This window comes from Podarcis filfolensis (genome assembly GCF_964270895.1).
Source record: "Podarcis filfolensis genome assembly, chromosome: 5".
Lineage (NCBI taxonomy): Eukaryota > Metazoa > Chordata > Lepidosauria > Squamata > Lacertidae > Podarcis > Podarcis filfolensis.
Genome location: NC_139608.1, coordinates 29702469 through 29720128, shown reverse-complemented (window position 1 = coordinate 29720128; position 17660 = coordinate 29702469). Strand labels below are relative to the sequence as shown.

The following is a 17660-nucleotide window of genomic DNA, read 5'->3' as shown; positions in this document are numbered from 1 at the left end:
TGGTGCCCTCTCATATGTGGCTGGTGGGAATTGTGATCCAAAACATCTGGAGGGCACCAAGTTGGGGAAGGGTGTTCTAAGGGACACCCTACCCCCTTGTTCAAAGACCTTGCTGTCCTTCTGTACACATGTGTGCCAGTCTTGTGATCAGCATGCATCTTGAGGCATCTTGAAGCCCCCAAGCACCAAACCCCCCCAAAATTCAATATTTCTGGCATTTATGCAGAAATCTTCCTCTAAATTCCAGGCAAATCAGTCCATGGGCTTTTTTGTTAGTATTTTGGGTTTTTTAAAAAGGTAATATAAATCAGTAAGCAATTTACTAAACACTAAGAGTTTACAAACAAGAAATCAATGGGCTTCAATAACATTCAGCTTTCTCCCTGGCCCAAATACTACCCACTTTATTTGCCATTGGTGCTTTTTCTTTGAAGAAGAAGAAGAAGAGTTTGGATTTGATATCCCGCTTTATCACTACCCGAAGGAGTCTCAAAGCGGCTAACAATCTCCTTTCCCTTCCTCCCCCACAACAAACACTCTGTGAGGTGAGTGGGGCTGAGAGACTTCAGAGAAGCGTGACTGGCCCAAGGTCACCCAGCAGCTGCATGTCGAGGAGCAGGGAATCGAACCCGGTTCACCAGATTACGAGTCTACCGCTCCTAACCACTACACCACACTGGCTCTCTTTGAGATCTCATCGTAAAAAGAACAAAGAACAATCAAAGGAGTGGATATAAAGAAAAGCACAAGGAAGGAAAGGAACTTTACATCAATACAGGGACAGAAGAGAATTTTTTGAGGAGATTGTGTTCTTGGCAAAACAGTGAGATAAGCAAGTATCAAGGAAATTGCCACTACCTGTGTGCTCACACAGAAGATAATGTAGTCAAGAGGATGTTACAAGTTTAGTGAAAAAGATTTGATATTAATTGCCATTTTGCAGTTTGATTTACACTTTATATGTTTAAAAGAACAGCCTGTACTCGCAGGCAGGGTGTACAAAATCAATCCAAATGCTTCAGATGTTTAAAGCTCAGTTTTTCGAAGAATTTGGAAAGAAATGTTAAGCTGAAGAGGAAGAGACCAGTTGCAGCAGGGGCTAGAGGTTCCAGAAAGGGATACTGCCAAATCCAAGACACAGGTTTTGGCACTGGGTTGGCTTGTTGGAGGGGAGGTTGCAAGCCTCTGCCTGTCTCTCCTAGGGAAAGGGGCATCCCATTAAAAGAACACTGGAACCGGAAATGCTTTTTCCAGGCACCAAGTGGGAGCTAGGGCCACAGCACTCCTCAAGGTGGCAGCCCCATGGGGGCAAACCTATTCGATTAAACTTATAGGTCCTCCCTGCCTCTGGATAGACCCCGACCGTAATACTTCCAGCAGGCTGGATGGATGTTTTGTGGTTACACCCAATGTCTATGCCAAACCTCTTAACATGTGTAATCACGAAAGTTGTGACCTTATTTGACCCCAAACACTGTGTTCTACCTGCTTTGTTCTCTAAGTCAGGGGTGCTGGGGACCAGGGACGCAAAGGGATATTGCCATATCCAAGACTCTTTTATTACTATTCTACTCCATCAATGTGCTTTACATTATGACCAAATCAAAACAGAGCAGTTCCTTCTCAAAGTAGCTAATGGTCTACATGTTAGCAGTAGTGAATAAGAGTGGGAAAAGAGATAAACCTAACAAGCAGAGCAGAAACAAGACAGACAGGATAACAAGGCGGGGGGGAGGGGGGAGAGACAAAAGTTAGCTGTTTGGTATCACATACCCTTGGTCTCATTTCTGACCCACTGGTTGATAGTATTAGATGCAGTGTTCTGGTCCTCGAAGTTCACACTCTTAACATTGCACTGAAAGACTTCATTGTTTCTTGAAACAAAAGGCACTTCCAGCTTCAAGCCACTTTTTGCAAAGACAGCATTTGCAATTGACACAAGATCTTTATTCTTCTTTGAGACTATGGCTTTGTTTATCTTCTTCAGTACTTTGCCAACTCCTGATTGAAAAACAAGCAAGAATCTTTAGTAAAAAAATAATAAATGCTTAAAATATCCTCTTCAAAATAAGCAGCGGTAAGCACACAAACAGAGGTTGAGAAGCCACCTAAAACTGTGATCTGGGGCATGTTCACTCAGAAGCAAGTTCCAATTATTCCAGTGGAATCTACTTCCAAATGTGTTTGGATTCCAGAGCCAAGCAAACCTTAGGCATTATGGAACATGCCCAACACGCAGCCCCATTTTCGAAGTTCAAGCAATGTACCAAGGCAACAGATGGATCAAATGCACTTAACAGATGAACTGCAAGAGAGATAAAGCAGCCTTGAGAAAGGTACCCACTGTTGGTGGGCATGAATATAATCACAGAGCTACACTTGGATTGCAATATTGCTGTTTTACCCATTGTGCACCCTCAGAGCAAATTCTGGGCACTGCCACCAATTTATTTAAGCAGTTCACTGTGGGGAAATGATAGAAGTAGGCTGTGACTTGCTGCTAGCTTTCCTGTTTGCTAAACCATGTTTACTAAAGACATACTCTAGGGCCTATAGTTCCATGAGAGGAATTGCTTTGCCTACCATGAAGGTATCATGCTGTTTGGCGTTCCAATGCAAAGTGGCTGGGGAAAAGTACTTAAACTTTTGTGCAGGGAGTTCTGTCACCAGAATGGTCTGAATATAATCAGGAAAAAAATATCAGCAGACCAAAATGCTTGCAGATGATTTAAATAGATCTATTAGGTATAAAATTCTTTGTATTCAAGATTACTCCACAAAAGAGTTCTTGTCTCCAGGGTTTGGAGAAGGACTCAGCAATATGTGATTTCCATTTCCCGAAAGAAAAAAATAAGTCATGGTGTAATAGTGTACTTGCTAGTACATTACAGTATTCTTGTTTCAGTAGGCATAGGGAAATGTTCCATTATAATTATTAATATTTTTGGGGAGGAAGGTATTGATAGAGTGAGTTATGTTTACGGTGGTACTACCATTCTGAAATGTGCTTGTAAATCATACTGGCACTTGCAAAACACCCAGGGAGCCAACAAGGTCTAGTGAGCTCCTGTCAAGGGAGGGTTACTGGCTAGGAATGCAACCCTGATGCCTGCCAGTGTCAGGAATGCAGCATGACAAAAGCAAGATCCTGAGCAGAAAAGCAGAACTTTGGAAAGTTTGATACCACAATAGTACTGTGGATTTAATTTATCACTAAATGCATGGATATTTTAGTCAACATCTGGAGGCAGGAATGAAAAGCTGTCAGTCCCACATAAAGGGGCATTTTATTCTTCCCCTACAAGCCTGTCAATGATACTCAACTCTGTTTTCTTTGGAACCACGAGGACAGTCCTTGTTGAACTTACTGTGTTTAGCATCAATGCTTCACACTGTGCCCAAAGATGCCTTCGGGTATTAGAGATACTGCTTCACTGTCACTTATTTAATACACACTAGACCAAGATAACTGGCTAGTGTTCTCAAACACAGTATCTACTGTTCTTGCTATCAGTCCCACTTTGTATCAGTAACTAAAATAATCCTCACCTATACCGCAATTTCCCATAAGAACACAAAGACCCCCAAGCCCACAACAACAGATCAAAACAACTGACCATTTACGCTGTATCTCATCACGGTTGTTAGCTGTTTCTTTGTCTTGCCATCGGCTCCAAGCTGAAGCATTCCAAGTACTGATGCAATTCCATGCGGGGAAACCACAACATTCTCCTTCGGCCTGCTTTTGACCAGCTGATTGAAAACTTGGATCCCAATGTCTGAGCCCAGTTCCTCAAGAGACAGAGGACTCGGTGGGAAGCAAAGGCACGCAGAAATCAAGGCAGCAAAGAGGAGAGGAAGACGCCCGTTCATGATTCCTAACCCAAAACAATCTAAAGAGAGAGGGGGAAGCAAAGTTAAGGACTGAGCAGAAGAAGCATGTCAGTTCTCTATAGCACTTATTTGCAGGTACTGTCTCCATTGGTTGAAAGTCATATGCCTTTATGTATCTCCACAAATTCAGAACTTAAATCCAGCACCCTTAGAGCTAGCCTTTCACAAGAAAAAAAAAACCTTGACTACTGTTATATGATAAAGAGTCTAGAAGGCATAAAAAATAGGATTGATGACAAGCTTAAGTCATCAGTTCAGGATCTGAAGTCAGAAAAGGTATTTAGGGTTGCATTTTAAAGCACCTGAAATGCTTTTATATCAGGGGTAACCACTACAGTGTCTTCCAATGTTAGACTTCAACTCCCAGTGTCCCTGATCATTGGTCATGCTGACTGAGACTACCCACGCTGGCTACAACTGTCTTATTGGTTATATGTGTGATTTTGCACTATGTACAGGAAATACTCCAGTCACTCTATAGAGACTGAAAATCACGCTCAGACTGCTAACCTAGACATGTATATTAAATCAAATCCTAACTATGGTTTATAAACTTGTTGTAAAGGTAAAGGACCCCTGCCAGTTAAGTCCAGTTGCAGACGACTCTGGGGTTGTGGCACTCATCTCGCCATACTGGCCGAGGCCCGGCGTTTGTCCGCAGACAGTTTTTCCGGGTCATGTGGCCAGCATGACTAAGCCGCTTCTGGCGAAACCAGAGCAGTGCACAGAAATGCCATTTACCTTCCCGCCGGAGCGGTACCTATTTATCTACTTGCACTTTGACGTGCTTTCGAACTGCTAGGTTGGCAGGAGCTGGGACCGAGCAACGGGAGCTCAACCCATCGTGGGGATTCGAACCACCAACCTTCTGATCGGCAAGCCCTAGGCTCAGTGGCCCAAATATCAGAATCTTACTCTTATTTGGCTCTATAAAGAGTTGGTAAGCTACTGGACTTTATACCCTGCTGATTTGATTGCATTAGAAACTTAAGTATTACCATTACCAAAAATTAAAAAAAATGTTCCTTCTACATTCTGGGCTTGTGGCAGACATGATTGTATTCTTGAATCCACTATGCTCCTCTTCTAAGCTTTCCTTAGGAGTTGGTTCTATGTCCTATAAGCAAGCGATAGAGATGTGCCCTGATCAGCTACAAAAGTCCATTATATTCCACTCAATGCTTTCTTCTTGCTACTACTTGAGCATAGAGGTTTCTGTTCTCTTCTTAAAATCTCCCTAATCCCACCCCCTTCCATCTTGAAATGCCTGAAAAAAATGTGAGTTCCAATGAGTTAACTGCCTTGGATTCAAGAGAAAATGGCCCCATGATCAGTGCAGTCCACTCATCCAGACTCCTACCTCTCCATATATGAAATGAAGCACAGATAGCCTTCAAAATTTGCACTCATCCAAATTTTGCAATGCAATTCCCCAACCAGTGTTTACAAAAATGCATAATGTATGGCAAAGTGTGCATCAAAAAGAAAATATTATTGAAAAAAACATAGAAAAATCAATAGTACTAAGGAAAACTGCTTGCAAAATATGTATACCAATCAAGCCTGCATTTCAAAATGTGTTTATTCGGAGAAATTTGCACAAAACTGATAAATAATTTCCATGATGTTTTTTTATATGTAAAAATGCAAATTGTTGCACATTGTAGAGAAGTGGACTGAAGATTGGAAAACTAGACACTGAGAGAACCAGAAGTGATATAACCTTCCATCCCTACTCTGTAAACTATAAAAAGCTGCCTTCTTCACTGAATATGCCAGAATATCCTAGACATGAAGTTGAGGGGCTCTTCTAGGATAGTATGCAGCAACAGAAGAAGAAAGAACTGGGAGTGAGTAAGAATGAATGAATGGAAAACCCAAAACAAACCCCAATTATTGGTAACAGGTTTAACACTGCTCAGATTTTCCGAAAGTAGCGGCTGAACTTGTGGCTTCACTGGCACAGTGTCATCAAAACAGACTATTTGCTGACAAGCTAGCAAGTCCCAGGTGCCCTTCACACCTAGCTGCAGTTGCGTGGGAGCTGCTTTTCTGTATTGCAATATCATGCTGACTACATGGGAAAACACCACTCAATCTGTCCCTACCACATGGTTGCGTCATTCACACACAACATTCCGCTATGTGAGATCACATCACAGAAAAACAAATGAGTATGCATGTGTGTATGTGTTATGAGAGAACCTCAAAATTCAAGTAAAAATTCTCTCTCTGAACCATCTGAAAATGCTTCTACACCTCCGAAGTTGCTGCTGCCACAGAATGCAAGAAATCATGCCTGGGACCAGATTCTTCTTTCCTATTTTAATTTTAGGCACACTGCATTCTTCTGCAGCAGGAGTGGGGAACCTGTGGCTCTCCAGATGCTGTTTGTCTCTTGGGTACCACCAGTCCCTGCTAGCATGACCTGACAGGAATTTGAGTCAAACAGCATCTGGAAGGCCATAGGGAGATCTCCGGTGAACTACAACTTTAATATTTCAAATTTTGGTATTTTTTTGTTTTTACTGAAGTCAATTTTTGCAACCTTTCACTGAACACTTAAAACTGCACAGCTCCCATCTACTTCAGGACACTTTAAGATTGTTCATTCACGTGCCTATCCCCCTGTCCCCACCCCCAAAATCATGAGTTTCAGCTTGTTCTGAATTCAGATGATATGGGTTAAAGGAATGGTAAAGAGCCAAAAGGATTTCCACCCTCCAAAATCAGGCATATAAGTTTGCCTCTACAATAGGTAACTTGTTATACTATAAATGTCTTCTTCTTTGGCGATCACTTGTAGCCGAGTAAGACTGTCTTCCATAATCACAGTTTTAACAATGAGTCCATAAGTGACTGTGGAGGCCAATTCTGGATCCACACGTCCTTCCACAGTGGGGACATTGGTTTTCGGGCAGGAGTGGATCACGATGTGGATTTGCCAAGCGTGCCTTCCTCTTAGAACGTTTCTCCCTTGCGTCCTGAGTTCGAGTGTCTTCAAAGCCCATGACACCTTTGGTAAAGGCTGTTCTCCAACTGGAGCGCTTGCAGGCAAGTGTTTCCCAATTGTTGGTGTTTATACTACATTTTTAAAAATTTGCCTTAAGACAGTCTTTAAATCTCTTTTGTTGACCACCAGCAGTACTTTGTAGAAAGATTAGGGTTGGGTGGGTGAGAGACAGTTTTACTTATAACTAGCAAATAAACATTTATTCCACTTTATGAGATGTGAGTTAAGCAAGTAACATTGAAATGGGCTGACATGCAGACATAGCTGTCAACTGTACTCTGTTCTGTTTGAATAATGCCTCAATTTACTGCTAAACTACTGTTTACTGCACAGAGAAAACCTCCAGCTTCCTAATTATAGCTTAGGAAAGTTTTACAAGTACCCTTCTCACTTTTTAAATGTTCTATTAAGATGAGATTTGAAACTGCCATCCACATGGAAAAGCCATTGGGAAAGGTGGGGTAGTGTTCTCTTCTCAAGAGCCAAATAAATTGTAGCAATCAATGAAAATATTCACCTACACATCTGGTCACTAGAAGCAGAACAAAGAGCAAAAAAAGCAACATTTACCTTATCGTGAAAGGAGTACCAAACACATTCAATATGACTGTAGTGTGCCCATTATAAAGAAAGCTAGTCTTATATTAGCCTTCCTGGAACAGACTTTATTGGCTAGATTAGACTCATATGAAATTATCGAGGGCACATATTTCCAGAAATAAAGAGAAATGAACCATTCATAAGCCTTCAAGAAGGGCTTAAGTAAGAGGCAACTACATTGGCGTGGATCCCATGTTGCTCCTCCATTCTTGGAGGGGGGTGATTTCTTCCAATTTCTCTTCCCTCTTCAGCTATCAAGTTTGGCCATTGTCCATGGAGGCTGGAGTTCAGCAACATCTGGAGAGCCAAATATTCCACACACCTGCTCCAAATGTTGTGGACTACAACCTGACAATTGGCCATGCTAGCTGAAGCTGATGGAAGTTGTTATAAAAAACAAACAAACTGGCTATCCCTAGTCTAAAGAGCTGCTGTCATTCCAATGTATTTCACAGCCCTGCTACCAGAGGTACTTTTAAATGGAATTGCATGCTATTACAGACAGCACATTCCACATGCACTACCATATGCTTTATCACCAAACAACAGCTCGTCTATTGAAATAATCTGGTGGCATCTACAAGCTTGAGTACTTCACTGATCCACAGTCAAGATGGCAAACAAATTAAATTGCAACATTCCCAATACAGACCATTTAGGGAACTCCCATGATAACCTTCCTTTCTTTTTTTATTAAAGAGTTAAAGCAGGCATCCCCAAACTCGGCCCTCCAGATGTTTTGGAACTACAACTCCCATCATCCCTAACTAACAGGACCAGTGGTCAGGGATGATGGGAATTGTAGTACCAAAACATCTGGAGGGCCGAGTTTGGGGATGCCTGAGTTAAAGCTACCTGTTTACCCTCAAGCTTCCTCAAAATAGTTACAAACTGAAAAGAGGAAATGTGGCCTTTCCTCTAACCCCATGAAACAGAATTAGCACCATGTTTGCGCTCTCTCTCTCCTACCAACACTGGAAGATATAACACCAGAATACTCCCAGACAGGAGAGATAGTGTCTGTGTAATTGAAGCAATATGCCTGAGAAACGGAAAGGAGAAACCACGGGTGGCCAACCATTCCCATAATAAATAATTGCAAGACTAAAAAATGATAGTGATAATATCCATTTTAGAGCTTTGTTGGGGCTAAAAAATAATGCACGCCACAAAGATTTCAGACTTTACCCCTGAGAATTAAGCATGAATACAAGTGTCACATGACTATGTCAGTGCTGCTAAGACAATTTTGAGCAGGAAAGTCAGTCTGCTCTCAATGCCTACAGAAAATTAAAAAAGCAGAAACATGTCAAATACAATCTTCTTCTCTTGAAAGATAAAAGTTTCAGACTTAAGCACTAGGCTTCATAAGCATAATTTGTGGCATCATCTGTGGGGCACAATCCGGCCACGAGGTGTAGATAAACTGTAGACCAAGAACTCAAGAAAGAATTTCAGTGAGAATGCTAGGAAGCATTTGGAAATCTCACATTAAGCAGCTTTCCATAATAGGGAGTCAAGTTCATGCTTGATGGCAAATGTAAAGGTTCCATCAGCTATAAATTAAGGAAGGAGGAAAGTTTTTGAAGGCCAGTGCAAACACCTTTCATAAAAACAGAGGAAGAGCTAATCTCAGAAAGGCCAATTGCACCCTCACCCCTTTCAACAAAGAGCATGAACACACACACAGAATTCCCCCAACCAGTAACAAGAGGAAGCAGAGAAGACGACTTTCCTCCACACTGTTCAGGTTGGAGCTGCACATATAGCTTCTCTGCCTCTATAGTGCTACATGATTGATGGTTGGAGCTGCCAATATAGGTGAGGAGGGGATATATAATCCTTCCCTGTGTTATAATGCTCAGGCTTGCACCGTATTCCCAGAACCAGCACTTCCTTACCTACAATGATTAATTTAGGGGAGAAAGGTGGTTTCAAAATAGTTGCATACAGAATAATGAACTGGTCAACAGTTAAACCAAATGCAACAACACCTCCTTCTCTTCCTCCAAAGTCTCTCCAACTGAGCAATACCACACACATGCTAGATTCATCCTCCTTCTCGGTGTCAGATCAAAACTTCAATGGTCTATTTGTAGCATATTGTAATTCTTGTATAATGCCTAGTCGAGGGGTAGCAGGCATGTTGCCCTCTAGATGTTGTGGACTCCATCAGCTCCAGCCAGAATGCCCAGGGATCAGGGATGATGGGAGTTGCAGTCCAAAGTATCTGGAGGGCTCCACATTGGCTAATCTATCAGGTTATTACAAGCATCATAGAAAGTCTTCATCTGACCATTTGTCCTTCTGCTGCATCTGTTAACCTGCAACGCACCATAATTTTTGTACAAGGTGCCCTGCGGCTCCTTGACTCAGAAAGTTATTTGGGCACAGGAGAATCTACTCTGAGACACATTGAGAAGTGAGGAAGATGAACTGATAACTAATAAGAGCCTATGCCAAAATAGCTCAAGAACAAAATGGAAAAGTGGCCACAGCAGCCACATAGTGGCAGGAGCCATTGTGGCTACGAGATCAAGCACTAGTGGTGAAAACTGCTCTGCTGGTGGATGCAACTCTGTTCAATAAACATTATTATAGTGGATTTAATTTCAGATATATAGACTTTGCTTGACTAGAAATGCAAATCTAAAGCTTCAGCTAGATGAGTGGTTACTGAAAATTTCAGAACAAAGTAGAGACACAATGCACACCACATTTTTAGTACTCTCTCATTATTGTAATTGAAAAAAGTTATACTAAAAATATACACAGCTTTTCCTGTGGTTTCTGAACTGTCCCTTTCATTACAACTTCCCCAAAACATCTTTTTTACTAGAGCCTTTTAGTTTTATATGCCTGTTTTGCACCACAAAACTTATTCATGACACATTATTTTTCCCAGAAATCCATTAGACAAAATGTTTCTTAACTGTTGTTCTAATTATTCATGTATCATATATTGTTTTTAAGGTTCTTTTTTTTAAAAAAATGTTTTAAACTTTGAGGGTTTTGCCCAGAAAATCTGACTAGGAATATAAATTAAATGCAGCTACTTGGTAGTCAAGTTTTCAGATTCCTATTCTACCCCCCCCCCCACCTCCCACACACACACACTGTATTAAAGTTACTGGATAGGTGAAATTCAGGATTATTTTAGAAAAAGGTGAAAAACCTCAAGCCTGCAAAAAGCTAGAAGGAAAAATTTATTATTGATATTTTATTTTAACTGAAACAGAAATCCAAGCAATAACTGCACAATTTACAAAAATACATGAAATTATAAATTAATTTTAAATAGCAATAATTGCTATGATAATCCATAATAATATGTCAGCAAATAAAAAATAAACAGAAAAAGAAGAAAATGAGCCAATATAAATTAGTGAATATCATATAATTGAAAGAAGGGAGCTATTAAAGAACCCACTTTATTTATATATCTAATAATAATAATAATAATAATAATAATAATAATAAATTTGTATTTATACCTCGCTCTCCCCGGCCAGGGCCAGGTTCAGAGCGGCTAACACCAAATATAAATTACAATAAAACGTAATTGGGGGGGAAAACAGTTAATTAAAATACGGCTTAAAATACAGCCTCATTTTAGTAGTAGCCCATAAATCAAGACCATAAAGGGAGGAAACATCGGATATTCACCCGAGCCAGCTATCCATGCTGGTCCTACATGGGCCAGCAAAAAAGCAAAGGGAAAATTTATATACCATATAAGGGGTCAGAGTGAGTCTAAGCCAAAGACCAGGCGGAACAGCTCTGTCTTGCAGGCCCTGCGGAAAGATGTCAAATCCCGCATGGTCCTTCATATAAGAGAATCATATTCACATATTCTCATAAAATTGCAAAAGGATTTTAACTAATCCTATGCCCCTTCTGTTTGCTATCCCAAAGTTCTTTAAACATTCTTGCTCAAATATATTTATTTTGTTTTCCCCTTGTTCAATGCAAAGCATCTAGATGTTTTTTCTTAAAGTTGCCCTTCACAATATTGTTTATATTTAATGCTACTTCAGACCAACAATTTTTAGCCTTGGGGCAGAATGAGACTCATACCATTTACCCTTAACTTTTTGGGAGTAGTAGTAGTCTAGACGCAAAACCATTCAAATTCTAAACAAAATATATTTTGCATGCAAATAACTATTTCAAGAGTTTTCATTCTATTGAGATTATTCTTATTCTATTTGCAATAAGAGAGTGACAGAAATATTTTGACATTTAAGACATTAACATAGATTTCAGTCTTTGCTCCGCATGTATTGACAAATTATACATCAGGATACAGTATTGTTATTTTATCTAAACAACAGATACTCAAAACAGAGAACAAAGTAGATGCACTCCTTTAGCTAGCTTAGACAGCAGAGGGCGCTCTTACATGCAGATGAATTCACTAACCATTCAGAGCATGAACCTTTCTAAATACATAAATGTATTTTTCCTCCTTGATGGAGGACACGAAATAAGTAATATTTGTCTCCAACTAAAGTGAGTTTATTCAAAATATGTTTGGAGCCCTCATTTATCATGTATAACTAAGCTGTCAAAACCGACAGTTCTACTGTCAACTTAAAGATACAAGGTTGGGAAGGCTATGTGAAAACAAAACAATTTTTTTTTATCTCTTCCACCAGTGTATGCAAACCTTGACAGTAAGAAGGTGTAATTACTCAGTAAATTACATTAGCAGTCATCAGAAGAAAGCTAAGGAATCTGTACTGAAGAGGCTTATGATTTAGCACCAGTCATCACCATGTCTACTACTACTATAGAAAAATAAGCTTTGAAGAAACACTTCTCCTTTGAAGTTGCACATTCCATTATTCCACCATTTGGAAATATAAAAATCTGCATTAATGCTGCTGCCATTAGTGGGAGTCTTACCTACTAATTTATATATTAAAAATATAGCTATGATCCATAAAATGCCCAATAATTACTCATCATTGAAGGACGCAGTCAGGATGTCTAGAACACATGTGAAAGCTTGTTTAAGTATCTCTCTAGATAGGCCAAATGGTGTTATGACACCCTTCTTCAACCTGGTGCCCCTCCAGATGTTTTAATCAAGGGTAGCCAATACGGTACCCTCCAGATGTTTTGGAGTCAACTCCCATCTAATCCAGCCACTACAACCATTGGTTGAGGAAGCCTGATGTATGAGGAGGGAGACCACCCTTGTCCATGTCCAAAATGTTGGCTCCCAATTGAAAAACCAAAATTCTACTGGTAAGAAGAAAGTTATTTGAAACACCAATCCAGAATGTTTCCTTCAGCACACTCATTTGACATACTGATAATCCTATCAACTGTTATGTAAAGAGAACTAAAGACTTACAGTTGTGTTCTTGAGAAACATGCAGTGATGACAATATTTTGATGCATTGTGAAATATGTGTTGGTTACTAACTGCTACTAGGTCGAAAACAACCTTTAATTTCTTCAAATGTGTTCCTTCACCATGATGCTTTATTTATTGTCCCTTATCTTGTGAAATACAGTGTTTTACAAGGCAACAATACACTAAAAGGATTGATGATGCAGAATTAACTGTTCCTAAAACACCCATATTAATTTGTGATGCCATATTATCTGCTCACTACCTGTGAAAAGGCACTGAATGTTATCAAAGATGCAACGAACATAAACATCCCTGTTCAGAAAAAAGCAGCAAGCCATTAAAAGCATCCCAAAACTTAAGAATTAGAACACAACTGCTTACAACAATAAATTGTCGTGTAAATAAAGAGCTAATCCAGCCCATATCTTCAAGAGAAGATCCAGTAAAGTTATTATTATTAAAATTTTTAGTAGGATACATTTTTAATCCTGAAAGTACACCGCCGTTCCAATTTGCACAGGTCCCATCTCAAATTATTTCAGTTTTCAAAATGAGGTTTGCAAGTGAATGCAAGACAAATTGTCAGCTATAGTTAAACTTGGAACAAAATGCAAGAACTGTGTTAAAATAGCTTCTACTGAAATTCAGTTAATAAGGAAGCTCATACCTCTCTCAGGGCCAAAATATGCACACCCCCAGAAAACTATCTATAAACCAATACTACTGTTTATTTTGTGCCTATTATTTATTCCATTGCAAGTCTTGGATGCGCTCTTAATTGTTCAGGTGGACTTTAAAACTGTTTTGGAGAAAGAAATGTTGCCTTTCTAGAGCATGTACTTTGTGGCTGACCTAATTCTTCACTTCAAGCAGTTACTGAAAGGATGTTGTCGGCAATTGCTCGTTAGAGAGCAAAACGCCTTGCCAAGCTTTAACTAGAAAAGACATTCCACTTCCATGAATGAGTGGACAAAAGGTTCGTCCCATTTCCGACTAACTGTTTAGGTTCCCACCACCAGAAAAAGCCCTTCCTTTCAATTCAGGTAGGATGGCTCAAGAAGATGATGACAAAAATACAGTTCCAGCCTTTATTAAAGAATGTTACACCCAACCAACAATGACATGTTAGTTACACTCTGCCTCCATGGCTGGAGGTTAGCAATGATTCTGCATATCACTTGTTGGAAACCATAGCAGGGGAGAGTGCTTTGGGACTCAGATCCTGCGTGCGAGTTTCCCAGAAGCATTTGGCTGACCACTGTGAGAACACTGGCCTGATCCAGCAGCTTCTTATGATGTTCTTAGGGCATGTGTAATGCTGCTGTGCCCTCAAAATGTAATTTTAGAGCATTACATGCTAGATGACCTACAGTTCTTAGTTGCAGTGCAGTTAACTATTCTGATACTATACCCTACTCTCATAATCTACTGCTTGACTAATATCTTCCAGCAAGCTCTTTAAAAACCAATACAGTCAAGCGGACTACGCTGTACTTTAGACTTCAGATACCAGTACAGCAGCCATGTCCTCTGTCCTATTATAAATCTATTTGGGGGGAAAGCAAGTCCTGAACAGATGGGTCTTGGATAGAAACAGGCAATTTTGAAAAACGTATCTTTCTAACAAATCATGTGTTCCTCCCATCTTCTTAAAAAAAGTGCCCACACATGTTATTACTGGGCATGTCAAGCATCTTCGCACATAGGAGGGCTAGAAATGAGGCAAAATTGCCCTTTTGATTCTGTGGCGACATTCAACACCAAATGGAAATTCTTATACAAATAAATATTCTTTGGCTTCAAGCTCAAGATTCCACTTCCAAAAATAAAAGTACGCAAGAGCATCAAAAGCTGTCTGTCTGCTATGTGAATAGCTTGTAAGCCATTTAAAATTTGCTTTGGTACAAAAGGACACTACAGAGATTTAGGTAGAATCCACACACACGCACGGACCAGTATTTCACAGAATATATTTTGAATTGGGCTCTTACCAACTGAGGCCATGAGATGCACTGTACTGTCTAATTTTAAACAAATTCTTGTCTAATTTTAAGCAAATTAAGTTTCACAGTTATTTCACAAGTGTCCCCATAGATCAAGAAAAACGTCTCTCTTTCAAACCCAGACACACAGAGGGGGAGAAAACAAAAGATAATAAAATTATCAACTCCAGTCTGAACATCTCTTTAATGTTCTCATTTTCCATTTCATTTCAGGGATACGCTCTACGCTAAATATTTCTTAGATATTCCCTATACAAGCGTTAACTTCATTAAATTCAGTTGTGCTGTTACCACTTTTACACCCACCAGCAAGAGAAGAAAAGCTAGAGGTCCTTCAAAAGCCACCCTGTGGTGACCATTACCTTACAGAGGCAGACAAGGACATCTGTCTGTGTTGCAGACGGTTTCTACCCTATGAGCAACATAAGATGTAAGGACTGAGACGCCCACTTTTTATTATAGTCACCTGTTCTCTTTATGGCACTCCTTTGATGCCCTATGCCACATTTGTAAATTACCATTCAACCATAGCACATAAAAATCTCATCCCGCCCCAGGATAAGAATGAGCTCTTTTGAATAGCCTAGGGGAAAAAGAAGAAGCTCCTGCTACAAGTATTGGCGGGAATGTGAGCTAATGAAGTTTTCGTAGGGGCTAGTAACTTGACCGGACATGTTTCCAAGGGTGCCCTGACCGCACAAAATTCGGGGTAAAGGGTAAGCAGAAAAGTACCGAAGGGGGATCTCAGATACACTCATTCCTTCTTCTGGAGATGGAAATCGGAGAACTAAATTGGGAAGCTCTTCTCCCCCCAAAAAACAACCCCCCCATATACCGCATAGTTGTGGGCTTTGGGAATTTACAGTATTCATTTACTACGCACATGACAGATTTGGAGGAAGGAGAGGGGCAAAAAGAGCCCTTGTGAATTCATCTCAATAAACCGCACGGGGGGGGGGGCTTTTGCAAACCCAGCAGTTATTTATTTCTGGCTGCCCAGCCGCCGCCCCCCGTCCCACAAACTCAACCCGAATTCATTCCGAAAAAGAGGAAGGAACAACCTTAATGGAAATATATGTATGTATATATATGTATGTCTCCCTGAACTGCCGTAGGGTAATGAAGAGTTAGTCATGAAGTTGATAAGCAGCCGAGAAAGAAAGGGAAAGTACACAGGCCGGGGGGGGGCGGGGAGCAGGATGAGAGGGGTCGCCAAAATAAACCCTCGTTTTCGGAAGCTGGGGCTGGGGAGGGGGGCAAAGAAATCCCATTGAAAGGGAAGGGAAAGGGCGGCCCAGGCGGAGACCTCAGGGAGGAAAGCGCAACCCCCGGGGCGAAGTAACCCCCCAGGAGCTCTCACCTCTCTCGCCCTCGCTGGAGAAGCGCCTCTCCGGGGGAATAAGAGCGGCGGCGGCGGCGGCGGCGGCGGCTGAGCTTCCTCTCTGCTGCTCCTCCCGCTCAGCTCAGCGACTAAGCCGAGCGGCCGCCCCGAATCCCGCATTTATCCCGCCCGCCGGCGAGAGAGCGCAGAAGCGGCCGGGCGGCGCCCACTCGGCTTTCCCCCTCCCACTGGGGCCGCCGCCGCCGCCGCCGCCGCTTGTCTCCTCAGCAGCGGCCGCCTCCTCCTCCGCCTCGCCCAGCTCCCGCCCTTCCTCGAAAGACCACGCCGCCAGGAGGCCTCGCCTCCCGGCCTGAGGCGCCACCTCCTTCCCTCCAGTCCAGAAGCGCCTCTCCGCCCTCGTCAAGAGCGTCCAAGGCGCTCGAAAGAAAAAAAGGGAGCACCGAGGAGAACAACGATGGGACTCGATGTGTAAACACGGGTTTGGAGCGAGTCAAGCAGAACCTGGGTCCCGCCAGAACCCGCTTAGAAGTGTTGTTTGTTTGTTTGTTATGGCGTGTTGTTTGTTTGTTTGCATCACCAGCCTCATCATTAGAGTTTTATAACTAGGTTTGTTTTAGAAACTTGAGTTCCTTTCACAGTCGCTCATTAGTAAAGGGGATAAAAGCGAGAGGGCAAAAACAACAAGGCAACTCACTTCTGTTATTACAATGGAATTTCATAACATGTTAAGTTTTCTAGCCCGCCTGTCTCTCAAGTGGCGCCTGCAAGAAAATGTTGCAGCATGGAGTGTTTGCTGAGGAAGCCAAGCTGCCAAATTCTGGGATATGCCATTGTCCCTTCCCCAGTTTTCTGCTTTCCAGCAGCTCAGACAACACTCTGTGTCCAATTGGTGCTGAGGGGGAATCCTTCCTAAAGATTTATCAAACTTTGGGGAACCTTTGAGCCTTCTTTCTGTCTAAGTTGGATACTTCCTTTTTGAAGCATAGATGGTGCCATTTTGGCTAAATAGGAATTCCCACGTTCACCATTAGTATACAGTCATACCTCATGTTACGTTTGCTTCATGTTACGTTTTTTCAGGTTGTGTCCCACGGCAACCCGGAAGTACCGGAAAGGGTTACGTCCGGGCTTCGCTGCTTGCACATGCGCAGTAGTGCTAAATCGCACTTCGTGCATGCGCACAAGCACCAAATCGCGCCACGCACCTGCGCAGATACGGTGCTTCAGGTTGCGGGCTTTTCATGTTGCGAACAGGACTCCGGAACGGATCCCGTTCGCAACCAGAGGTACCACTGTATAGGGCAGGGGTGAGGAATATCTGTCAGCAAGACAGCTGCATTCCTTTCTGAACAGCTTTTCAAGGGGTGGGGGGGTGTCGCAGAAGCAAAAGCAACAGATGTGTAACTTTTACCTTTGCATGGTATGCTAATTACTACACACTCA

General features: G+C 41.6%; 1 protein-coding gene across 1 annotated transcript in view; it reads right to left on the bottom strand.

The window, feature by feature from the left end:
• SERPINE2 (serpin family E member 2) overlaps nt 1–16525 on the bottom strand; it is a 28973-nt gene extending 12448 nt beyond the window's left edge. The window contains exons 1-3 of the mRNA XM_083613877.1: nt 16236–16525; nt 3618–3893; nt 1774–2001 (exon numbers count right to left, since the gene is read on the bottom strand). Of these exons, the coding sequence (XP_083470003.1) occupies nt 1774–2001; nt 3618–3873 (484 nt within the window). The 5' untranslated portion in view covers nt 3874–3893; nt 16236–16525. The remainder of the gene's footprint in view (nt 1–1773; nt 2002–3617; nt 3894–16235) is intronic.
• Between the last annotated feature and the right edge of the window lie 1135 nt (nt 16526–17660).